The sequence below is a fragment of the Macadamia integrifolia genome, chromosome 6, assembly GCF_013358625.1.
Source record: "Macadamia integrifolia cultivar HAES 741 chromosome 6, SCU_Mint_v3, whole genome shotgun sequence".
Lineage (NCBI taxonomy): Eukaryota > Viridiplantae > Streptophyta > Magnoliopsida > Proteales > Proteaceae > Macadamia > Macadamia integrifolia.
In genome coordinates, this window is record NC_056562.1 from 31,119,931 (window position 1) to 31,147,052 (window position 27,122).

Here is a 27,122-nt window from a genome sequence, read left to right on the forward strand (position 1 = left end):
CATTTCTTTTTACTTCTTTTCCATTGGCGGGACTCACATGCATTGAGGGTGGGACCATCAGAATTTCACTTAAGTACTGCCTTTCTTTCTTCGTCTAAACTCTGAAGGGGTGGCATTGTAATGGTTTCCCATTTCAAGCGCAGGATAACCCCAAGGGGTTGTGGGTTCTTTTTCTACCAATTGGGGTCCTCCCTTACCCCCATGGGATGGTCTACAAGAATCATAACTATTCCTTTCACCATGTCTTTTAACTTTTTTTGTCTTTCTTTTGCAGGGTTTTATAAAATTATGTTCAGAGGATTTCTTTGGTTTTCTTGTGAGAAATTGCTATTACCCTAAACTTTGTATTGGTTGGCAGGCTGGTAGGTTATGAATGAAGGTCCCAATATATTCGCTCCCTTTCAAAATTTATTGTGGACGGGTACTTCAAAGTTCAACCACTACTGTAGTGTTAGTGTATTGTCTGTGATTCTCAATCATTGTATCACTATCATGGGACCTTGACCAAAAGCATTCTTGGTTGGGCAACTCCAGTGGTAGCAGCATAGGAAGAGAACACAAAATCTCAGACAACCAATTACGGGCAGTTTTCTCCCTTGGAATGAGGAGAAAGCAAAGAGCCCAAGGTATGGCCACCACTTTCACGCCCAAACAGGGTTCTGGGTATCAATACTGGATCAGTCAGAGGACTTGGCCAATCCTGGATTGGGTACCACCGTATCGGTATCGCTATCGGTATCGAACAAAGGTAAAACAAAAAAAAAAAAAAAAGATCCAGGCCAACACCGATCCGATTTCCAAGATTTAAATCCCCGCACGTAAACTGAAAACCCAATTTTTCAAAACATAAGTATGTATACTCTTCAAACGTCTGTTACAAGGCTATACAAGTGGAGAAATTTACCTTTCACCGGACATGCTAATCATTGGTGCAAGCTATGAGAATTACATACCAAGTATTTTTTTGAAAAGGAAGATAGATGTGAGCCGTAAAAGGATGCTTTAGGGTAAGATCGAAACCTCTGGACGTGAAAGAGACTGCAATAATAATTCCAGGGTATACATTAATGCTTTCTTACAAGCTTGTATACTGATAAACTGCATCTTCAAAAATTTCATTGCAAAAAAGGCTAATAAACAAGCGATATTTTATCCTCTTACCTCAAATGATACTCTCTGCATCCTCCCGCGCCACCTTCATTTCATATCCTATCTTATCAATCAAAACTGTATTCCTCATTTGTTATTGAGCCCACAAAAATCATATGCATATTTCAATTAATATTTGTAGTAGGGCCCAAGCAATTTGTGATGTCCCCAGGAAGCACCGAAGCCATCATAGTTGCATAGCCAAGTGCAATTATGCATGCTCTTGGCATTCACCTACAGCAGCTTGGAGAATGAACTTCCGATGACCCTTCTGCACCCATCTTTGGTTTAACTCTTTGATAAAACAATACATAAGCAGCTGATGTCCTGATATCATCCTCGTTAACTGGAGAAACATGACTGTCATCAAAATGGTACCATCTATCCTCATCAATTAACTGCAAAACCCAGTAAGCAAACATTAGATACCTCTGAGATGATCCCAAAAAAAATTGTTAGGACCAACAGAGGGTCAAATACAGAACCACATTAGATAGAATAGCCTTTGGCAGGTAAGCCAACAGTTATGGATCGTCATTTCAACAGGAACATAAATCTGAAGATTAAATTTACTGTCAATAGTTCTGTAACCAAGTTCTACTGAGCGCCGATGGACAATGACCAACCTACTGGGCGCTAGTAGGGCCAATGGCCACCTACTCCTACACACCCACCCACACACACTTGCATACGACAGGGTACTCGATCGCACAGCCTCCTCCCCTTAGCCCTGGCTCTTCAAGCCAAAGCTGTTAGCCTAGTGGTCGTACCAGGTTGCAAACTAATAATATCTTACTCACTTCAAGATTCAAAATAGACAAAGGAGTTTGTGGGTAGTGCAGAAAAGAGACGGCTTCTCATTCGTGCTTTCTGTTATAAAATGCATAGCATCCACCAAAGAATAACGCACAATATTAAGTTATACCTTTGCATACGCAGAGTAGTGGCCACCACCTAGGCCACCGTAATGGTTGCTGATGGCATATAGCTCGTATACATGTGATTGAGGACCAGCGCCCTCACTCTTTACATACTTGTTTAAATCAAGATTGTGGATAGGGAAATTAACCAAGGTGTCAAGCTTGTTTTTCATATAACGGCTATAAGAAAATCGTTTCAAGTGAACGACTAAAATCTCCGGCAGCCGCCACAAGTCCAATTTCTTGGTTGCTTGTCTATGTTCCTTGCAGGTAGGACAATACCTGCATTGATAGAACAATACACAATAATAAGACATTAAACATTGGAAGAGACATCTTAGGTTATAAAACTGTCATGGAGATGTAAGAATACATTACCACATGTCATCAGGCCCCAAGGGTTCCTCCGTCAGAAAAGCTTCCAAGCATGAAAACAAAGAGAGTGCTTCCTGCCGTGTCCTTTTTATAGCAAATCCACTGTTGCAAACCTCAGGAAGATCCTGAAGGCAGCTTGTGTCATACACATCATGCCCTCTGCCAGACCAATCCAGGAAAACCCTAACAGATTCACCAGGTCCAATGAGAGAACCATTTCCAAGGGGATTGCAGCTCAATCCCTTCTCATCAATTACAGAGAGCTGGAATGATAACCCTCCATTAGATGTCTGCTCTACTTCCATATTGTCCGAAGACTGTCCCCAAAGTGAAGATTGAGGGTTGCAGCTGTTTGATCGATCAATGTCAACCCCTGAAGCAGTACCATTTTCTTCGTTGGCTAGGGTCCGAGTAAAAGAAAAGTATGATTTTCTCTGTAATGGTGCAAGCACTTTATGTATGGCAATTTGAACATCGGTTTCAGTTTGTGGGCCCTCCCCCAGACAAGTAACCAGTGGTGCTCCAAAAAGCTTCCAATCACTGCTGCTATTCATGTCCAATGTGGCTCTGGAGAGAATGACCCTTTTTGGTTATGATAATCAGATAGAAGAAAAATGAAGAAGGCCACCAGCGTGTGTGTGTGTGTGTGTGTGTGCGGGTATAGGGTATAGTGTATCGGAGAGGAGAAAAATCAGTGGAAGCAATACAAAGAATGGAAGACTTGATTTTGTGACAATCACCTGCCAGAGAAAAGTTAAAATACAGATGTCTCCGTTTTTACAAAATAGAACAAGAATGCCATCACAGCAGAAATGTCAGAACAAAACAGCGGTACTAATAAAATAGAAAAGAATAAACTACTGCAACTGGAACCAGTTCTAAATTAATAAAGACAATACAGCTAAGGATTGCCTGTGAGGAAGAGGTGGCTTACTTTCCCTTACTTCGATGAACTATCTCCAATCTTGTTAATTCCGTGTGGTTTATAGGAAGTCGATAGGCTACGATATACTCATCATCCTTTATCATAGCTAATGGATCACAAGGCTTCTCCAAGTATCGATATATTCGATGATCATAAACCTGGTTAGAGTTGCAATCAACTACCTCCAGTGACAGCAGAAAATAATATATAAATGAAGAGTTTATCAAGAATGTTGGTGATGCAACAATACCTCTGCAAGTAAGATGCTTTCATCGCTCTTCAAGCAGCATGCATTACTCAAGGCCTGAATAAGATCCTTACAGCAACCATGTTTGAGCACTGACACGGTGTATGGCATGGGAAGAGCACTTCCATCACCAAAAAAAACTGCTATTGTCATTGTCCGTGTGACAGTTGAAGGTAATGGCAATGACAAGTACATAAAAGGATCAAAAGTTACTGAAACTTTGCTGCAAACTGGGCATACCAGTGTTGACTTATATTGACCCTGAGAAATTTACACAACTTTCATGTTGTTAGGAAAAAATATGTAGGCCATAGTTAAGCTTGAACATTAAAAGCACATCAGGAGCTCAAAGTAACAAACAGGCACTTGCATAAACCTATAAATCAAGTGTTATGGTATCTAAAAGTACAATAAACCATTTCAGTTTATAAGACTGTAAAATGAGACTGTGACATTTAATGCATACCAGGACGGTCCCAAGTACATGAAGATGAACAATGAATGGTTGGTTACATATCAAATGACAGCAGAACAATACAGAGCAGAAATGCATAAAAAAGATTGCCAACTAGATCCTGTAAAAAAACATGGATGACGCTCACTTGAGCTTCATTAGGCCACAATAACCACACAGCATTGAAGAGGGCCAAGAATAGAAAAGGATGACTAACATGTTTGTAGATTAGCTGCTGTCTTCTTTATTCAGGTTCTCCATCTTTGGGCGATAAATAATAACATAAAAAATTGGGTCTTCAACTCCATAGGGTTCAGTCAAATTTTGTCTTGTTTGGGTGTATTTTTCAGGGGGATTTTGACCTGTTTCACATGGTCAGGTGATGCAGTTGGGCGTTGGATCTAGGGAACAGTTTACCTTTGATTTGATTTCCTTTTGGTTTTAGAAACAATTTCTTTTGATATTATTAAGCTTCTAATTTTAGATTAGTTTCCATTTTAAATTAGTTACCATTTTGATGTTTGAGTTTTCTTTTATAAGCTATGTAATACTCTAGTAACAAACAATTTTTTTGAAGAATTGAAGTTTTGGAATGAATGGTATGGCTGCTGTGAGCTGCAAATCTCTTGTTCTCCCTCTCTGAACTTCTCTTTTCTGTTATTCCTTTCCCTTTCATCTTTGATTCCATCTTCTTCCTTCTTATCTTTATTTCTGCTTATCACACCTAGCTGCTGCCCTGTTTCCAGCAGTCCCAAACAAGGGGATCGAGATCCCTCGCCCTTGAGCTGCTTGGACTAAGAACTTGGTCGAGAGCTCCATACCTATAGGTGATCGAAACCCACGGTATTACTTCCAAGAATAATTCTGACCTGAGAGATCGAACTCAGGTTCAGATCTGGTTTTGCAGGTCACTGCCAGATCTGAGTTGCAGGTGCTTCGACCTTCGTTGCTTGCTGTTTGGGATGTTTTTTCCTGTCGGAGTCACGAGACCTGAAGATCTCCAAGCTTTGACTATAATTTTTGGACTGAATCGATTCCCCTAGGATGAGATCTCACCACCGCCAGCTCTCCTCTCTTACCACTGGTTTCAGTTTATCGTGGAGAAGAAGATAAATTCTTAAAATTACATAAAGACCGCTGGCTGGACTTTATTTCAGGTTATACTTCCTTTCTTTAAAAATTCAGAATAAGCCCTTATATTAAAGTTTTTAGTTCTACAACTACCCCAGCTGCCATATAATTATTTCTAAGGCCTTGCTTGTTTCTGAAATTACAATAATACCCTTCAACCATTAAATTTGAGATTTTTAGTCATTCTTGTGGGCCCTAAGCGATCCGATTTCAGTCCTTGAGATCCGGATCTGCATCATCAGGTTAAGTCAAACTTAGTCACCCCAAGCTCATTTGAGTTATTTGAGTTCTAGGGACTAAGTTTTTGAATGGGATCACACTTGTAAGACATAAAATAAAGCACTGTATTTGCACTTCAAAAAGTTACAAAAATGAAATTAAACTGCTGGTGAGATTCGCAGCATCCCCACTGCTGTGAAACTCAGTTATCTTGAAAGCTGGGACATCAAGAACTGCACCCTGGGGCATTCCAAACATGGATGTTAAAGGCTAATCACGACGGGGGATGCCCCTTTCGTGATAAATGTTTAGCTGTGTGGTGTGTGTGAGTTGTAGAGTTGTAGAGTTGTAGAGTTGTGTATCTTTGCTTTTAGTTATTTGTTTTAAAAATGTAATTAGGATTTGGACTCTTAGTAGGAAACCTACTAAGAGTATATGACTGTTTTCTAATATAAGAGGGTGGTCCACGATACTCTACTTCCTTGTGAGGTCTGGTTATTGTTTTCTCTGTTGCCACCATAGCTATCTATCTTCTCTCTTAGTCTACTTCTACATGTTCCTTGTGATTGCTGCATCATTTTTTTTTTCTGGTGAATAACTTAACTGAGTAAAAAGGAATATAAAATGTACAAACTGCTAAAGAGAAAGGGAGGAAACCAAAGAATACTTTCAAGGATTCACAACATGAAAGTCTACCCTTACATTCTTGTTCTCATAATCCCTGTTTGGCCAAGCATCCAGCATCGAGTACAGTCAAGAGGCAATGGACCTCATGGATTAAGCTTGGGTGCAAACTTCCCAAGTGCCATCTCATCATCCATGTAAGATATAAGAAAACCAGTCCCTTGATAACAATTCCATCCCAAGACACAGGGACTGAAAAACCCAACCACATCCCCTGCAGATATCCTTTACCACCACAATTCTAGGACGATGGCTTTTCAAAGACCAGCCATCAAGATTTAACTTCATCGAACCCATGGAACCTTAGTCTCCAGACTCTGAGGATGTGAAGCAACAAGGAAAACAGTACTAGACATAATTGCGTAACAAGCCACCCTTACATTGGCTTTCCAAATGACAACTTGCATTGAAAAGAAAACATAAAAAGATTTTAAAAAAAAAAACCTGACATCGTGCCCCTCCGATAAGAAAAGATCTATAGTACAGGCAACAGAACAGCAGTCCATGATGTAGATAAGTCACTTAATGGGCTTATTTTATTGGAAATAAGCCTTAGATTGGGTTATGTATGTGTTGGGCCTTTGATCCCATGGGTTTTCTTTGTAATGGGCTACTTTAATGGACCTAAAATATGGGTAGAAAGTATGAAAACGAAATTTAATTCATTAGTTTAGTTAGAATCTTGTTTTGAATCTATTTCCTTTGTTATTTCAGTTTTCTAGTCAGTTTAGGTTTCCCAATTAGTTAAGGATTGGGTTTGTCATTTCCTTTTTAGTGTTTGAGTCAGTTTTGAGTCTTCTATATAAGTTTGTAAGGGACTACAACATGGAACACGAATTTATTAATGAAAAAAAAAAAAGATGGCTTATGTTATTGTGCTAGAGATACTCATTCGCTAGTTCTTCTTCCCCCTTCTCAACCCTCCATCGAATTCTCTTTCTTTTCTTATTTTCTTTTTATTTGTTTGCTGTGAGAGAGTGTTTGAGAGCTAGAACCAAGCCTATTGGAGGACATCTTCTCTATTCAGCCATAATTTCAGATCCTACCTGGGATTAGGATCACTTGTGATTCTACTTCTACATTAGAAACCCATAAATGTAACAAATGACCAAACACAGCAAAGATTATTGCTCCATAGGAAACCACCATGACCATTCACCTAGCAAGGACATATTCTTTAAACTGACATTTCTGCTTAATTTTCCTCTCCTACTTCCCATTAAGATGCCTTTTCAAATACATGAATGTTCTCAAGGTAGATCCTTCTTCCTTGGGGGGTCAAGCAATGGTTAAACCCAACATTCTCATAGAACAGAACAAGGTCACGCGTCATTTCAAGCTGGTTCAATAGTTGGCTATCCAGGGCCGACCTTGATAAAGTTCATTTTCCATTGTACATATCAAATCATAGTCGTCAAAGCAGCGGCCCCTAGGCGAAAAGGAGCTCCACCCATACCCAAAACATTTCCCACCATATGTTATAACATCTAAATTATTTCTCATTTCCCCCTTAAATATTTTACCCCCTTATGCTCTATATTTTCACCTTCATAATCCTACATTAAATATATATTTACATTATAGGATGAAAATACCTCTAAATATGTCCTGGAATATAAAATAAGGCATTCCCTTTGGGCACCTTGTCCTCACCAAGGCCGCCATCAGGGCTTACATTGACACCATGACAACTTCCACCAATACGTGGAAGTGAGAGCACATACACTTTTATCAACCGCAAAAAAATCCCATGAAGCACCATATCTAAAGGAACCAATTCCAGATAAGAATAGACTAACAGAGTTAAGCCTTAAAATTTGAAAGTAAACTGAGGGCCAAAGGTATTAATCAAATTACACAATTCCATACAACTGGATAGCAGCATGTGCCTTTCCGAATGCATCTATTTATGTAGTATAAAGATAGATCAAGTAATCACCTGACAAACATCCACAATTACAGAATCATTTCGAGCCTGGTGATATTCCCAACACTCGTTTGCTACTTCCTCGTTAGGGCGACCATTTGCATCCTTTGTTTCAATGTAAGGCTTGTGCTTGACACGATTCAAATCCTCATGTAGTCCATCCAATAAGAAGGCAAGAAGTTCCTAAGGAAGAAAAAATATTCATTTAACAAAAATATAGAAAGCAATTTTCAATTGTATAGAGGAATAGACCAGAAGAACTGCACATTGATAGGAGGCAAGTCATTCAATCACATCAACGCATGCAATTGAAGCATTTAGATAGCACAACTATCATATCTCAGTCACCTAACGAATGTCAATTTCGAACACCGCAAATATACAACAACAACAATAATAACAATATAATAACTCCTTGAAGATAATCAGTAGGGAGTAAATGCTTGAAAACATATAAATTGACACTAAATATGGCCTCAGACAGGAGGAATGGTAAAATGGAATTCATGGTGAGGGACCAACTGGTTGGTATAATAGTTGACAAATTCAGATTTGAGAATAATTCAGAAGGAGAAAATTAAAGTTTGATCAATGTGTTCTGATAAGCACAATAATGTGTGAAATCTGAGGGATATAAGTGTACATTTGCCCCACTTTGGATAGTACTACTTCTGTTTTTCTTGGTTTTTTTTTAGTCTCCAAGTCTACAAGATAAAGTGCTTAAATTGAATCAAGAACCGGTCCAAGCTTGAACTAACTTGTCCAAAGGTGGGACCCACTCATTGGTACCACATCCTCTCTCCTACATAATCCTAAAGATTATTCTCTCCTTGCCACCTCACAAGATCTTAAAAATGCTATGCAGAGATTCCTTTCTGATTTAGTCAAGATTGCAAGATATTGGTTAATATTGCAGGGAATGAATAGAATTTGTTAATTTTCGAAACAGATTCTCTCTTTCCTCACACAATATCTCAGAGAATGAAGATCTTTACCGAGATTTTATTTTATTTTATTTTCTTTCTTTTCCTAAAGAAGACTTGTAGAAGGAACGAGGCAAGACCAAAACCCTATAAAAGCCCCTTCCTCCCCCCTCCTAAAAGGATTATTCCCCTTAGTTTATTTTCTAGTTTATGCTTAGTTCTCTTCTCTTCTCTCTCTCTCTCTCTCTCTCTCTCTCTCTCTCTTTAGTTTTAGTTCTTCTTTATTTTTGCTTTAATCACTTTTGTAATAGCTTTTTATTTCAATTAATGCAAGCACTCTTTTATTTTTATTCAGCCTTTTATGTTTATGATTTATGCATTTGAGTTGTAATTTTTAAAGTTATAGTTCTAGACTTAGATCTAGGTGACAAGATCACGAACCATGGAGCATCTCTTTTTTCAATTTCAGTTTTTTTTTTCAAAATTTGTTTTCACCAAGCCTAGAAATTTCAGATTCAGTTCATTCCAGATCTGGTTTTTAGGGTTGGCAATATCTCAAATCACATAAGCTTTCAAGTTCAAGCATTGATTCAGGTATGTAGGTTTCTTCAATAGTCTTCTCTCCCCCCTCTCATTCCCTCTTCTGACTACCATTTCTTTCTTAATTTAGGATTTTAATATCATTCGTTACATTATTACTTTCCCTTTCCCCCAAGGCTTATGGCTAGTGTATGTGTTGGTTTTGCCCCTCCTAGCCATATAACCATCATTTTATTATTTTTTATTTTAATTGCCTCCCTCTCCCTAAAGCCAAGTAGAGTAACCCTTGTAAGAGTGACTCTCTGGTCAAGTAGAGAAGCTCATATTATGATGCATCCCTCGGACTAAGTAGAGAAACCTACTTGTGAGCCTCTCTCTCTAGCTTTATCCCCTTTCTTTTACTTTATATTTATTTCAGCATTTTTTTTCCTTCATTGCTTTTTAATTGTGTGGGTTGTTTATTTTTAGTTATTTATTTATTTAGTTTTAATTGCGTGGCTTGTGTATTTAAATTCTTAGATGACGAATGGTTGAGACGTTATTTTAGATACATATGTTTAGGACGGTAGCTAGAATTAGATCACAACCATTAATCGGTTCACTTTCGCATTATTAAAAGACGCCAAAAATAAAGTGGTTGTTCTCCCTGTGTTCAACCTATAACTACACTGATTCGTACACTTGCGGTTACATTTTAAATCCTTCCAAGTTTTTGGCACCGTTGCCGGGGACACAGTTGCATGTTATTTTTCGCTTTCTTTTGGTAAAGCGAAGTGCTTTGTTTGCTTTGTTTTGTTTTTCTTTTTCTTTTATTGAATTCTTGAGAAGAACTTGCAATAGTAGTTGTATCGGTGGAGGTCGCCAAGCCTCACAATGTGATAACGACAGGTTTCGCCCTGTAGCAGTACCTCAGGAATTGACCTGAGCAACCCCAGATCCCTGCAGGTAAGCTCCCAAAAAAAAAAAAAAAAAAATTATTTTCATTCTTTTGTGCTTGTCTTACTCTAGTTGTGGGTAGTTTTCTGTTGCATGAGTGTGTGGACCCGTGATTCTACCAATCGTTTAGTAAGAGTACCTAATTTAAGAATGGCAAAACAACCTTCTTGCATTAGATTACCAGCTGCCACGGGGAACAACTATGAGCTTAAAACTCAATTCATCACTATGTTACCCCACTTCCATGGTCTATACTCCGAAGATGCTTATTTGTTCCTGAGAGAATTTGAGGAGACTTGTGTCCTCATTAAGATACAACAACTTAGTGATGATGCTGTTAAACTTAGATGCATTACCTTTTCGCTCAAGGATGGAGCAAAAAGATGGCTATATGGGCTGCCAACTAATTCCATTACCACATGGGATTAGTTTACGGTAGCGTTCTTGAGAAAAAATTTTCCCTTGCATAAAACAAACAAACTTAAGAGCGAGATCATGTAGTTCCGACAAAAACATCAAGAGTCATTTTCTAGACTCATAGAAAGGTTCCAAGACCTTCTCCAAGAGTGTCCCCATCATGGTATTGACAAATGGTATCTTTGCCAAATAATTTATGAAGGGATAGACTATTATACCAAGCAGATGTTAAAGTCTGTGTCTCACAGGCTTCAAAGCTTATGCGGACGAAAACGAAGCTTGGAACTTTTTAATTGACTTGACTGAAAAGACAAGAGAATGGAAGTCTACTCAGGAAAGTGAGAGAACTATAGGAGGTAAAGGGTACTATATTGATGGGATAGTAGCCAAGGAGGCCCATTTAGATAGCCTCATTAAGAGAATAGAAGCCCTTATCCCTAAAGCACATGCCCCAATCCACCAAGTCCAAAATCAGGTCTCTATGTGCAATTGGTGTCACTCCCCTGGACATGTAATGGAAGAATGCCCCAACAGTTCTTGGGGCAATGAAAGTGTTAATACTCTTTACTCAAACAACCTGTTTAGCAACACTTACAATCCAGGGTGGAGAAATCACCCTAATTTTTCATGGAGCCAAGGGAATCAATGAGGCCCATCCAACTTTCACAACCAAGGATAGCCTAGTCCCCAGAGGCCCAATTTGCACCACTACCTAATTCTTTCCCTCAGCTTAATCTATGTCCTCAGTCAAATTTTGCTAGGCCCCCTCTCCAAGCACCTTATCAACAACCCCCCAGGGTTTATAACCACTGGAGAGGCGGCAAGAATTAGTGAGCTAAAGAAAAGCATGTCCCTTCTCATGACAAGCCACAATAATGTGGAGAGGCAACTCACCCACCTTGTCACAATCATGCATGAGAAGGAGAAAGGAAAATTGTCTGGTCAGCCAGAGCCGAATCCTAGACATCAGGTGCTGACTCCACAAGGGCTACCTGCTTCTCAGCTCAATGTTGTATAGAGTCAACACCAAGGGCCCTCCAACTAGTGTAATGCAATATATGCCCTACGGAATGGCCGAGAGTATCTACGGAATGGTACCACTCTTTCTCCACCATCTGACCTTTCTGTTGACCCTCTGACAATCGAGGCAACTACTGTGCCTCCCATTCCAAGTTCGCTAGATGGACCTGAAGAAATTAAGGATGATTTGGTAGAAGCCACAAAAAATGATTCTATCAATAAGAGAACTTTTGACAGTGTTTATGTTCCTCCTATCCCCTATCCTAACCGTTTGATGAATAAGAAGAAGATAGCTTCAATGGAAAAAAATTTAGAAGTCATCAAGAAGGTAGAGGTAAACATCTCTCTTTTGGATGCCATAACTCAAATCCCAGCCTATGCTAAAGTCCTAAAAGACTTGTGCACTCACAATTGTGGTGTGCCCAAAAAGGTGTCCTTGACAACTAATATCAGTTCAATGATCACATAACCTATAGTAGCCAAGTATAAGGATCCCGAGTATCCCACCATCTCTTGTGTCATTGGCAACACTCATATTGATCATGCCCTACTTAACCTTGGTGCAAGTGTGAACTTTCTACCTTATCATGTTTATCAACAACTTGGATTAGGAGATTTGAAAGCCACAGGGACCACTCTCCAGTTGGCCGACCGTTCTCTGAAGATTCCGAAAGGGATGGTCAAAGATGTCCTACTTAAGGTAGGAGAATTTTTTTTCCCAGTTGATTTTATTGTTTTGGACACCAAACCCTTCACCACTAGGGATAAGATCCCTATCATGCTTGGAAGACCATTTCTGGCTACCAGCAATGCATTAATCAATTGTCGGAATGGTCTACTAAGGATATCTTTTGGCAACCATACTATAGAGTTCAACATGTATAGGTTGGGCAAGTAACCCATAATTTCTTCTGATGATGTTGATGAAGAGGTCAATATGCTTGAGGATTTTTCTGACGATATTGTTAAAATTTTTTACATTGACTTTGATTCAGAATTCCAAGAGTGTATGGAAGAATTAAGAGGATGATATTGGAAATTTCTTCTCCAAGGTTTGGAGCCTTCATACACTCATGGAGCCTATTGGTCCTCTATTAAATTCTCTTCCTAAACCCTCAATTGTTGAGCCCCCTAAACTTGATTTGAAAGAGTTGCCCTCCAACTTAAGGTATGCCTTCTTAGGAAAAGATCAAACTCTACCAGTTATTATCGCCTCAGATTTAACTTCAAGTCAAGAGGAAGAGTTGATCAAAGTTTTAAAAGAAAACAAGAAAGCCTTAGGTTAGACTATAGCAGACATTAAAGGAATTAGCCCCTCAATCGTTCAACATCATATTCACCTCATGGAGGATTCAAAACCTTCAGGGAACCACAATGAAGGGATGCAAAAAGCTATCAAGAAAGAGATCCTAAAGTGCTTGGATCATGGTATCATCTACCCTATTTCTGATAGGGTGTGGGTAAGTCCAGTGCACGTGGTGCCAAAGAAATTAGGGGTCACAGTAATCCAAAATGCTGAAAATGAATTGATCCCTACCCGTGTCCAAACAGGATGGCATGTGTCCATTGACTACAGGAAGTTAAATGCGGCAACTTGGAAAGACCACTTTCCTTTGCCTTTCATTGATCAAATGTTAGAACGGTTAGCCGGACATGAGTATTATTGTTTCCTTGATGGTTATTCTGGCTATAACCAGATTCCCATTACCTTAAATGGCCAACACAAAACCATCTTTACATGCACCTATGGAACCTTTGCTTATCGGCATATGCCTTTTGGGCTTTGTAATGCCCCTGCCACATTCCAAAGATGCATGATGAGTATTTTCTCTGATATGGTGGAGCACTTTTTTGAAGTATTTATGGATGATTTTTCTATTCATGGCTCCTCATTTTCTAATTGTTTGCATCATCTTTCTTTAGTACTCAAACGATGCAAAGCGACTAATTTAGTCCTCAATTGGGAGAAATGTCATTTCATGGTTACACAGGGCATAGTGTTGGGTCATGTCATTTCCAAAGAAGGGATCAAGGTTGCTAGAGCTAAGGTGGACTCAATTTCTAATTTACCACCTCCCAAGTCAGTTAAGGATGTTCGTTCCTTCTTAGGTCATGCAGGGTTCTATCGTCGGTTCATCAAGAACTTCAGTTATATAGCTAGACCTCTCACCAATCTTTTGGCTAAAGAGCAACACTTCGAATTTTCTAGTGAATGCCTCATGTGCTTTGAGCAATTAAAGAAGGTGTTGACTACAGCCCCCATTATTCAAGCTCCCTTATGGACTGAGCCCTTTGAATTAATGTGTGATGCATCTGATTTTGCTATAAGGGCAATCTTAGGGCAGAGAGTTGATAAACTTCCTCGTGTTATCTATTATGCCAGTAAAACTCTCAATGATGCACAGTTGAACTACCCCACAACTGAAAAATAATTTTTAACTGTTGTATTTGCATTAGAAAAGTTCTGTGCATATCTGATAGGTTTTCATGTCATAGTTGTCACGACGTCAAATCGATCCAAGGCGGTGGAGGGGTGGCTAATCGATTTGGCAATGAATCGCCCATTATGGCGTTGCCATGGCGGTCAAATCTTCCATGTGTCATTTTTTCTTTTCCCTATTTTCTAAAGTTATTTAGTATGCTACTTTTTTTTCCCTATTCTCTAAAGTAATTTAGCATGCTACAAGCCTACATAATATACCCTATAACATATAAAACCAACATTAAGCAACATCAAATCATCAAAAATCAACATAGCCCTATCAAAATCACCCTGCATTTTATAAAAAATCGATCGCCTAGTGAATCAGGCGTGACCTAGCATCCATGGTGGTGTCATGACGACGCCTATCAGCCAATGGCGGCCACCATTTGTGAGTCACGTAAATCGTAGCACCACCATGAACTTCTTTTTCCGCCATGACGCCAAATCACCACCTTGGCCACGCCATGACAACTATGTTTCATGTAATTATTTACACTAACCATGCAGCTATCAGATACCTTATTCAGAAAAAGGATGCCAAAGCACGTCTTATCAGATGTGTTTGCTTTTGTAGGAATTTGACTTAGAAATTAAGCATAAGAAAGGCAGTGAAAATTTGGTTGCAAACCATTTGTCCCGATTACTCAATTCTTTGACTGTGAATACTCCAGTTAACAAGCATTTTTCTGAAAAGCACGTCTTATCAGATGGGTTTGCTTTTGTAGGAATTTGACTTAGAAATTAAGCATAAGAAAGGCAGTGAAAATTTGGTTGCAAACCATTTGTCCCGATTACTCAATTCTTTGACTGTGAATACTCCAGTTAACAAGCATTTTTCTGATGAGAAACTCTTTGCAGCATCTAGTGAACCTTGGTTTGCAAATATTGTAAATTTTTTAGTTACAAACAAGACTCCAGATCATTGGTCTTCCCAAGAGAAGTACAATTTTCACTCACAGGTTAAGTATTCCTTTTGGGATGATCCTCACCTTTTTAAATCATGCACTGACCAAATTATCCGTAGATGTATCCCTGATCATTAGCACCATTCTATTCTTTCCTTTTGCCATGATCAGACTTGTGGCAGCTATTTTGGGCCTACTAAGACTGCGACCAAGGTATTACAATGTGGATTTTATTGGCCCAGTCTCTTCAAAGACGCCTTTGCTTATTGTAAGGCTTGTCCTTCTTGTCAGTCTTTAGGAAAAATCAGTAGAAAGAACATGATGCCTCTCAACCCAATCCTTGTGATTGAGGTTTTTGATATTTAGGGAACAGATTTTATGGGCCCCTTCCCTAAGTCATGTGGATATGAATATATTTTGTTGGTTGTGGACTATGTGTCCAAATGGATTGAGGCTCGTGCTTGTAAGACCAATGACCATAAGGTGGTCATTCAATTCTCAAGGGAAAACATTTTTTCCCGAATTGGTACCCCTAGAGCTATCATTAGTGATGGGGAAAACACTTTTGTAATAAGCTTTTTGAGGTCTTAGTGAAGAAGTATGGGATTACCCACAAGTTGGCTACCCCATACCACCCCCAAACCAGTGGGCAGGTAGAAGTGTCCAACAAACAGATCAAGCAGATTCTAGAAAAAACAGTTAACCCAAATTGAAAGGATTGGTCTAACCGTCTGTTGGATGCTTTATGGGCGTATAGGACTGCTTACAAGACCATACTTGGTCAATCCCTATACCGTTTGGTATACGGGAAAGCCTGCCACCTTCCTGTTGAGTTAGAGCATCGTGCCTTTTGGGCGATTAAGAAATTCAATTTTGATTTTTTTACCGCAGAAGCTCATAGAGGTCTCCAACTATCTGAGTTGGAGGAATTGCAAAATGATGCATATGATAGTGCAAAACTTTCCAAGGAAAAGACTAAAGCTTTTCATGATAGGCACTTTGTTAGAAAATCTTTTATGCCTGGTGATAAAGTTTTGTTGTACAATTCTAGATAGCATATCTTTCCAGGAAAACTTCATTCTCGGTGGAAATGTCCTTACCTTGTGCAAACAGTATTCCCCCATGGTGCTGTAGAGGTTATGAATCCATCCATTCGGGAAATTTTTAAAGTTAATGGGCACCGTCTAAAGCCATTCCTTGAGTTGTCTTCAATGCATGATGCAGAGTTCATGATTCTCCATGAGCCTCTTTATGATATTTGATCTCATTTGGTAATTTCCTCTCCTTTGTCCTTCTTGTTCTATTGTCTTATCATTTTTTTTTCTTTTTCTGCATTGAGGACATTGCATAATTTAAGTATGACGGAGGGTTTGACTGTTTAGAACTTGAGGTTACTTTTAAGAGTTTTTCGGTGCTTTATACACACCTTACAAAAAAAAAAAAAAAGTGAGATCTAGGACCCATCTCGGTACTATAAATCCTATTGAGAGGATGGTAACGAGTATATGTCTTGAAGTGAGACCTCCCTTAAATGATTTAGAGATACTTGTCTTAAGGTGTAGGACCATTTGTTAGTTGGTGTCTTTGTTTTTAGGTTAGGAGTTGAGACCATATTCTTGGCATGGTATAAAGATATATGATATGGATATGCAAAGAAAGTGAAAATTGGTCAAAAAGTAGAAAGTAAATATAGAATTTCTAAGAGCTAGACAGAACGCTGCGCCTCATGAAGCGGGGTGTTTTGATCGAACCTCTTAGGAAGGAACACTTCCGAAAAAAACATAGCAACACTGTCTTTGTTGGCATATGTATAAAGCAAAACTACTTAGTAACTTGGGTTTCTGGTGTTTGCTCCACCATGCTATTCAAGCCAAATGTGGTGGAGTAGAATGAGTTCTCTACTAAAAAAAAAAAAGATACCATTATGCCTTGTTGTTTATGATTGGTCAACGCTCCAAAACCCTAATTTATGGTCCCTACCTTACAATGTGGTTTGCCTTAGGATTCGTCGTGCTTTAGAAGATACAAGGGTCGTCTCTATTTCAAATGTGTGATTGTTCCTAAATCTAGATGGAGTATTAAAGTTCAAGTGTGGGGGTTCCTTGGTTGATGTGCTCTAATTGAAAGAGGGTGTGTGTTTTGTAGTTATTGGAAGCTTTAAATAGTAATTTTTCAAGTTAATTTGAATTTTAGGTGTATATTCATTGCAAACACCCACGAGACACAACTCGTCCACTAGGGTAATTTAGGGGTTTAAATGTTTGTTGCACGTGCTAAATGCAACCGTGATTCCTACGAAAGTGAGTTAGGCTTTTTCTTTAGTTTATTTATTTGTCTTGCTCGAGGACGAGCAAAAGTCGAGTATGGGGGAATTTGATGAGCACAATAATGTGCGAAATCTTAGGGATATAAATATACATTTGCCCCACTTTGGATAGTACTACTTCTGTTTTTCTCTTTTTTTTTTTTTAGTTTCCAAGTCTACAAGAAAAAGTGCCTAAAGTGAATCAAGAACCGGTCCAAACTTGAATTAACTTGTCCAAAGGTGGGACCCACTCATTGGTACCACATCCTCTCTCCTACAAAATCCTGAAGATTATTCTCTCCTTGCCACCTCACAAGATCTTAAAGATGTTATGCAGAGATTCCTTTCTGATTTAGTCAAGATTGCAAGATATTGGTTAATATTGCAGGGAAGGAATAGAATTTGTTAATTTTAGAAACAGATTCTCTCTTTCCTCACACAATATCTAAAAGAATAAAGAACTTTTCCAAGATTTAATTTTATTTTATTTTCTTTCTTTTCTTAAATAAGACTTGTAGAAGGAATGAGGCAAGACCAAAGCCCTATAAAAGCCCCTTCCTCCCCCCCTCCTAGAAAGATTATTCCCCTTAGTTTGTTTTCTAGTTTATGCTTAGTTCTCTTCTCTCTCTCTCTCCCTCTCTCTCTCTCTTTAGTTTTAGTTCTTCTTTATATTTGCTTTAATCACTTTTGTAATAGCTTTTTATTTCAATTAATGCAAGCACTCTTTTATTTTTATTCAGCCTTTTATGTTTAAGATTTATGCAATTGAGTTGTAATTTTTAAAGTTATAATTCTAAGCTTTAGATCTAGGTGACAAGATCACGAGCCGTGGAGCATCTCTTTTTTTCAAGTTCAGTTTTTTTTTTCAATATTTCTTTTCTCCAGGCCTAGAAATTTCAGGTTCGGTTCATTCCAGATCTGGTTTTTAGGGTTGGCAGTATCTCAAATCACCTAAGCTTTCAAATTCAAGCATTGATTCAGGTAAGTAGGTTTCTTCAATAGTCTTCTCTCCCCCCTCTCATTCCCTCTTCTGACTACCCTTTCTTTCTTAATTTAGGATTTTAATATCATTCGTTACATTATTGCTTTCCTTTTTCCCCAAGGTTCATGGCTAGTGTATGTGTTGGCTTTGCCCCCTCCTAGCCATAGAACCATCATTCTATTGTTTTTTTTATTTTAATTGTCTCTCTTTCCCTAAAGCCAAGTAGAGTAACACTTGTAAAAGTGACTCTCTTGTCAAGTAGGGAACTTCATATTATGATGTATCACTCGGACTAAGTAGAGAAACCTACTTGTGAGCCTCTCTCTAGCTTTATCCCCTTTCTTTTACTTTATTTTTATTTCAACATTTTTTTCCTTCATTGCTTTTTAATTGCGTGGATTGTTTATTTTCAGTTATTTATTTATTTAATTTTAATTGTGTAGCTTGCATATTTAAATTCTTAGATGACGAATGGTTAAGACGTTATTTTAGATACATATGTTTAGGACGGTAGTTAGAATCAGATCACAACCATTAATCGGTTCACTTTCGCATTATTAAAAGAAGCCAAAAATAAAGTGACTGCTCTCCCTGTGTTCGACCTGCAGCTACATTGATCCGTATGTTTGCAGTTACATTTTAAATCCTACCGTGTTCCCTTAAAACACAAAGCAAAATTTTATGGGAAGTTATACAGCAAGCAATGATGTGTGGACTTGAATGTTGGCACTTGGCAATGAAGAATTAACATATTAAACAAACTTAGTGTAGCTGAGGATGCTGAGATTGATAAGTGGTAAAACTAAAAATGATAACATTAAGGAATGAACAAATTATTCATGAACTATTCTCAAGGATCGGATTTTTTAAGTCCGAACTTGTTGGCCCGAACACATTTTTCCGGTTTTTTCAAATCACTTTTTCCGGTCTGCATTTTCGCCGAATTATTCGTGCATTTGCTAACTACGTTTTGGATAAGACTTTCTCCCCCCCCCCTGACAGGTAGAACTTTTTTAAATTCAATATTTTTTTCATCAGGCTAAAACAAATTCATCACTGAAAGTCTAATTTAAAAATTGTTCATCATATAAACTTACTTGAGAATCATGTTGGTTATACCCACTAAACTGGGGAGCAAAACGAGCTAGTTTTCCCTTAAATGCACGTGGAGCAATTGCTGTCCGCCCAGAGGACCATATTTTCCTCAGCAAATCACCAAAACCAACTGCAAGCTCACCCTGTGCAACAAAAATTGGAAGCCTTTAAGGAATTGTATGCAAAGAAAGACATCTCATTAAATTTAAGCACACAGTTCCAAAAAAGTGTCTCATACATGCATTCCTAAAGGATTTTGCTCGTTTATCTCCTCACTATAGTCCTGCAAGAAATACTCAACAAGTGGGGAAGTATGGACCAGACATTGAATAGCACTGTTCATAAAGCAAGTGTTTCCCAGATTCTGTAATCCTGCCAACCCTCCCCTATTGCCTTTTGTCACAGAGCTTAATGAGCCATATCCATCATCAATATCCATTACTGCCGAACTTAAATTATTTCCTTGAATCCAACTGGAACCAGATACTGTTGAATTAGACAGGGTTGGACCTCCTGCAATTGTTACAGATGACCTTGAAGGTTCAATTGGTACCAGAGCTAACTCATTTCCTGTCAAGTCAATGCTGACATCTGAGGACCAAGACCCATTATTCTGTACCTCCAAAAGTATCTTCAAGGCAAAAGATTAAAAAATTATTGACAAAAGCATCAACGGACTAACACAAATCTGAAATCTGTAATCACAGTTTGAGCTAGAGAAATGTGAATCATAAAAGCTTTTCAAGTGGTACATAAGAAACGTCATTTTACACTCGTAGAAGAACACATTCTTCCCAACCTACAATGGACATATGGACTCAATAATATGTAAATCATACAGCATAAAAGCAATGGCAGACAAATAATGAAGACAAAATTCAGATCAGTGCCTATTGTTGATTCTCTTCTCCTGAATGTTTTCACACTATAGGTTCCAAAAAGCACAATACATGTAGGCTCTATATTAACAGTCAATAGATGACTTGATGTAGATCACAGGAACATAGCCCCAAAACCAGTTCAGACCGGTTGTGGGACGCAGCCAGCTCTCTTGTGGCTTGGTTCATGGTTCTTGGTTCTTGATTGGTTCAACCCAAGGACAGCTTGCGTGGAGAAGAACTGAAGAAGGTTCCTTCCTGATTCGTGGATCCCATGCCAGCTGGATGAAGACAAGATTGAAGGTCAATATTGCTTGCGTGGAGGTTTTCCTTCCAAGGAAAATTGAGCTGATTTGTAAGAAGCTTTCCAGAATTTCAAGTGGGCCCCATGGCCAAATGGTGGAAGAGTTTGACAGCTTTAATTTGTGCTAAATTTTAAGAAAGTTTAGTCCTTGCATGGAGGATTTCATTGACTAAATTTGTTTCCTATTTTACTGGCTGCTTTATTTATTTAGTAGTTTTTATTCCTAGGACTTTCTATTTCAGCTAATTAGATAGATTTGATTTGATTTGTAATTAGTTTCCAATTAGGAATTCCTTTCGTTTCTACGCAAGGAAGGATCCAATTGTTGTGATCGAATTTACCATTATAAATAAAGGACAAAGCTGATTTACAGCCACAATTTCATGAAGAAAAAAAAAAGTTGGTTTATTCCAAAGAAAAAAAACTTTGAGATGCAGAGAGGTGATAGACCTCGTGGGTGAGATGCCCTAGGGAAGAGTGAGAGGCTAGACCCAATTATCCCCTTCCCCATCTATCTTCTTCTTCCCCTTCTACTCTACTTTCTTTGTTTATTTCTTCATCTTTAATTTCTGTAACTAGTTTCCTGTGAAACCATCAAATCTGGATTTCTGGACAGCAAGAATCTAGGAGATTCTATCAGCTACTAGAATATCAATCCTACTTTACGATTGGTTCTTGTCTGAACCAGCTCCTACATTAGGACTTGAGCATTCTTTGTTTAATTCGAAAATTCTTTGTTTAATTCGAAAACAGTTACTCAACTCGGAACATGGCTATGACTATCTTAGGAAAGTACACACTACATAGACACAGTCATTACTTGGTTTGAATTAGTAAATAAGATTTTCTTTTTTTGGGGGGGTGGTGTGTTAACATTTGTAACAAAGGTGTCATTTTTAATTAAAATAGGAGAGCAAAAATAGCGTTAACCACACACACACACACACACACACACACACACACACACACACAAAACACAAAAAAACCCTAGAATTAATTAGTCAAAAAAGTTTAATGGTTGATTAATTATCTAGCATTATTAAAAAATATGTAGAAAGTACAGAAAAAAACATTAAGTTCCTAAAGTACAAATTGAGAATTTAAGGTCATATATAATATACACCCCTAGTAGCATCGAAGAAAAAAAAGATCTTACAACAGCAATGATAGCAAAAGAATTAGAAGATATGGTATGTTTTCTGGAGAAAAAAATCAAATATGATGGCCAAAATTTTGACAACACACAATCGGAAAGGTAACCACGAAAGTTGAAAACTCATGCCATATACTCATATGGATGTGGCAACCAGGGAGAGACCTGCCTCACCATACTGGCATATGTTAAGGTGTGGTATGTGGGTCAAGGGCAGATTCAGTATACAGAGAACCTGGGCCCCTATTGACCCACGTTGACCACAGCCACCCCCTGTGGATTACATGGTAAACTCGGCAGATAATGAGGGATCTACAGGGCAAGATGGAGCAACAGACGAAATTATTGTCTATAAATATAGTAAACTACTGAAGTACACAACACTCACATGCTGGTCCATCAGCAAGTTCATCTCTTCCAGGGTACGAGTGGAAATAGCCAACAGCGAACGTTTCCGCTTATTGAAGTAATCCCAAATATGAATCTGTAAATAAATAATTAAATGAGACCTTTCATTCAGTGTCATAGCATCTTGAAACAGAGAACCTCACACTAAATAATAATGAGACATACCTTTTCCGGTTCTAACTTGAGAAGTGAGCAAACCTGGTCATAAAGCTCACGCCCAGAAGCCTGGAGACAGAATTATCAAGTTAGGAGTTAGGACTGAAGCCTGAAGATAAGATCATTGAGTCAGGACCTAGGACATTCATAGAACATAATCTCAAAGTTTGTGTTTCCATCAAGAAATAGTGGCAGCACCTGCCTCATTTCATCAAAAAGTTGCAGAAGCAACACACCCATGACAAATTATATAAAATTTTGTTTATTTTATCTTGTTTTTGGTATTATTTCGCAATACCTGTTTGAACGTAGAATAGGTACGGGTAGTCTTCAAGTTATTTTGCAATTCCATGGGTGATTCCTAGAGTATAAATTTGATGCTGATAATCCCTTGTTTTTTTATTTGTTTGCAAGATCTTAACACATCAATCTGTAATCCATCTGTAAGCACCATTAAAACCTTAATTTTCCTAATCCCAGCTTGACACATCACAAAGAAAGTCTAAGATAAAAAAAAAAAAAAAAAAAAACAAAGTATCTCAATCGGCTCACAAGAAATCCATCCAAACCCACCCACATCCATTAAGAACCTGTTAACTGATTCCTCAGACGATAGGACAGCCTATTTCACCCACAGAAGTCCCCAACTCTAAAACCATACCTGTACAAATCCTAATAACCCAAATACAACCATAGAATCAACTATTTGATCTAACCTTTCATCCTAGGCGCTCCATCAGGATACAAGCCTCCCCTGAGCCATCCCAGATTATGAATGTGAAATGGATATGAAACAAACAAGGAGGATTTACCATTTTACTTATCCTGATAACTGACTGGCTGTTGTCTCTAGAATCAATCAAGTTAAGGCAGAGAGGGTAAACTTCTACAGTAAAGTTCTTGTGAACATCACCATGAGAAATCAACCTTCTCGGTAATGCTGGTCCTCCTTTATACCTGCAAACACAAGACAATGGGGAAGAGTAGAAATCAAACTACGATTTATGTCACACAAAGGGAGAAGACATAAAGAATTCACAAACAAATGAATCCAGACAGAAAAAAAGTACTGATTTGATTACCATTCCTGAAGCTTCTTCCATACTTCTTGAGCAACCAAAACATAATCGCATCCTTCCTCCAGTGGTCTAATAAGTTCCAGGTCATCAACTTCACCATCACTGCCACTCTTAATTAGATGGCCATTATCAATTTGTTCTGGTCTTTCTGTTTTCCTTGAAAGATATCCATTTGAATGTTGGGAACCAGTGGGGTGCTCATCTATTGGAGAATCACCAGTATCTTGCCCAGTGTATCTCTGCCAATGTACAAACCATCTGCACAATCAAGAATTCAAGCATCAAAGCATGATTAATAAAACCAAACATCTTTATGATCTTATTAGCAGCCTTATGAAACGAAAAACAATATTTTCGTTTAAAAAAAAATCATCTAAGCCAACATTTGGCTCAAAAACTAAATCCTTTTCTTTCTTTCTTTTTTTTTTCCTTTTTTTTTTTTTTGGGGGGGGGGGGGGAGGGTTGGGGAAGAACTAAATTTAATTAATAGAGCAAACAAAGAGGCCAGCTCAGACCCAACAATATCAGCCTGAAGAGAAGAGGAAAAGAACGAAGGTGGAGAGAACTACACATCATCGGTATCTGGAAAATTAATCCCATTGTTTACAAGGACATTGACCCCTCCATTGCCTTCATGGTGAATATGATGAGGTATTAGCTCCTATGAACGAACCATGTAGCAGTTGCAAACCAAAAGAGTGATCCTCAAGTCACGATCCGAACCCAAAATTTTACAATTTGGATAAGGCTGGCCTCTTCTTCATTAGGAAACACTCCTAAAGGTTTTTCTAGTTTGCATAAAACCTGCTTATACTACAAACACCCTCAGTGAATGTGGAGAAAGAAATCTGGGAGAATAATTTTCCAAAATGCAATAGCTGTCATCCAAAATGCCACCACTGGGAACATAGAAACTAGAGAGACATACCATATTACCATTCATCACCCACCACAAAGAACAGAAAAATATGGAAGCTATAACGTGTACAGTTTTCTTGACAAAATTAAAACAATTTTTTGTACTGGGCAATAAAGAGAGAAACCAGTTAAAAATAAGATATGTTGGCTGGGACCAACTAGGTACACATAATTACAATGTCCTAGATGTACAAGTACAAATGAGGCCATTACACATTTGGGAAAGGCACACCATTCCGATAATGTGTCTCAAACAGGTAATATACCCTGCGGCCCCGGCCCCGGCCCCGGCCCCCAAAAAGTCATTCTTTATATGATAACTCCTAGAATGTACTTCATCCCCCTTTAAGGTACAATGCTTCGGAACTCTTTTAGTTTCTCCTCAACTTTCATCAGGAATGATAATTATCAAAGAAGAAGAAAGTTTCATCAGGGATGTTAGTTCTATTCATTAACCAATAGGCAACAGGAAATCTATTTACCCATCCAGATACCAAGGTTTATCAAGGTTCCCCTTCCTACAAGTGTTCAGGTTTTTAAATTTTATCTTTTCATCTCTTCTTCTTTTTGCAGCAGTAAAGTGCTGTTGGAAGGCACACAAATTCCTTTTCATTCACCCCACCCCAACCCCCCCCCCCAAAAAAAAAAATCCATATTGAATACCCTGCGATCAATTGATGTTCTGACAGCCTACTTATATGAAGCACCTAATGCCAACTTCAGATCAGTTCTGAAGACATAAAAGGCATTATACGTAGCAACAAAATGTCAATAGAAAATTCTATCCCCAAGGGGAAAAAAGAAAGCTGCCGCCAACGGGAGAGCTTGGCCTTCTCATTGTATATTCAATGCTCCATCCTGGTCTTTCCCAAATTGAACAAATGCAACTGATTTTTATTCAGATTAGCATGAAGGAGCCAGGATATTGAAGGTGTGATATGCTATAATCAGATCAAATACACAATGACTAATGCTATTAGCAGAAGATTATGTAATTCAATCCAAGGCCAGAGGCCCAGATGTATAAACATTCAAAAACAAACCAACTAAGCAAGATTGCTTCTTTTCAATTCTCTGGGCTACCACAGAGAATGATGTGAAATAGCGTCATTATAAAAAACGTGTTCACCCACTTCACAAATCAATATATAGGCCCATGAAAAATACTTCTTAAACAAACGATGAACATATACAATATCAAATTTATGTGACCCATCACATTATTAAAGGAAAAGACAAAGTAAACGGAATCTGAGACATCAAGGAGTTGAAAAGATTTTGAGACTAGTTGTATCTCTAACAGCCAGGATTAACAATCTGTTTGAAACCAACTGCTACACATCTTGATATGAAATTTATCTTATCCCACAGAAAGATTACAAATTCACTATGTTGTGCACCATAGAGTTCCAGAAAAAGACATCTACAGAGTCATGACTCCTGACATCAAGATAAGGGGGAAAAAACAAAAATAAAAAAAAGAAGACCCCTCCTCATAAGAATTATAATTAAAAAAACAAAGAAACAATAAAAACTAAAAAAAAAAAACAACAACTCAATACTCGATAGAAGTGAAATTTCAAGAACGTGAGGAATTAAAGAAGCAGCAGCATCACCAAATAAGACCAAAAATTAATAATGCTGACGAGAAATAATTTAAAAAAGAGAGAGACAGCATAATCCATCCGGCGATCCTACCTATTAGAGATAACGTAATACAAGCTCCCTTCCTTCAAATTAGATTCTGCTTCTTTTGTTAGTTCCTCTACAATCCTTCTTTCTTCCTCGGGCGTGTATGGCAGGCAGCTCGCCTCATTGTCTATCAAGCAACCAAAATTAGGAATCGTCATAGTCCGACCACCAATCCCCGATCTGTGTTTCAATAAATTTAGCAGATTCTCACAAATGTAACGATAAAAAACTTTGATCCGGAAAGAAACTCTCTTTTCGCTCGCTCTATTCTTAACGTCAGCAACCGTCGTCGAATAGATCAATTAGGAGACAACTGAACTGGGGGCTCCAAAAATGTCAAGAATTTATGACACAAACCCTAGATTGTCGTTCGCTTTCATCTCCGACAAGACACGAAAATTCAAGAATACAAGAGAAATCCCATTTCTCTCTCTCTCTCTCTCACCGTCTTTTCAACGATCTCTCTCTCCCTCTCGCTCCAGTCGTGCTAGTGCAAAACTCGTACACAACCTCTTCAATAACTTGCACGGTTGGAAAAGGACATATCCGCTCTTCCTTCCTTCCATTGTTGCTTGTTATAGTAAAAGCAAGCAAATAAGGAAAAGGATTTAAGATGCCGGCTAATCTATCAAACTCGATGCCAATCTGACGACAGAAACTCACAACAACCAGTGACTTCAAATAAAATTACGGAATAAAAGCCACAGGATAATGATTGCGTCCCTCGCAGGACACCCAACCGAAGGGACAACTAATACTAGGACGTCTCCGCAGGTAACCGAATCACTTATTACTTGAAACAACAATGGATAGAATCGGTCTACATCCTATGCGTCTATTCGTCTCCTTCCTTAAACCAACGTAACCTTAACATTTCTTAACAGCTCAGCGTGCA

General features: G+C 38.3%; 1 protein-coding gene across 1 annotated transcript; it reads right to left on the reverse strand.

The window, feature by feature from the left end:
* Nucleotides 1–794: 794 nt before the first annotated feature.
* LOC122081726 (ubiquitin carboxyl-terminal hydrolase 9-like) lies at nt 795–27,083 on the reverse strand. The gene is made up of 14 exons (XM_042648947.1): nt 26,234–27,083; nt 23,621–23,875; nt 23,351–23,495; nt 22,548–22,607; nt 22,363–22,458; nt 19,878–20,270; nt 19,642–19,782; nt 8,044–8,214; nt 3,620–3,877; nt 3,379–3,527; nt 2,448–3,011; nt 2,075–2,351; nt 1,162–1,547; nt 795–1,038 (listed from the first exon to the last, which is right to left on the reverse strand). The coding sequence occupies exons 1-13, from the start codon at nt 26,383–26,385 to the stop codon at nt 1,380–1,382; spliced, it is 2,829 nt and encodes a 942-aa protein (XP_042504881.1). The 5' UTR covers nt 26,386–27,083; the 3' UTR covers nt 795–1,038; nt 1,162–1,379.
* Nucleotides 27,084–27,122: the final 39 nt, after the last annotated feature.

What these genes read in the sequence shown, in the direction of transcription:
- LOC122081726 (XM_042648947.1), bottom strand. Translation starts at nt 26,385, where the DNA reads ATGACGATTCCTAATTTTGGTTGCTTGATAGACAATGAGGCGAGCTGC. An exon ending in TCAAGTTAGAACCGGAAAAG is followed by an intron (nt 22,459 to 22,547) that starts GTATGTCTCATT and finishes ATTTATTTACAG; the next exon opens with ATTCATATTTGGGATTACTT. An exon ending in ACTACTCTGCGTATGCAAAG is followed by an intron (nt 1,548 to 2,074) that starts GTATAACTTAAT and finishes TGGGTTTTGCAG; the next exon opens with TTAATTGATGAGGATAGATG.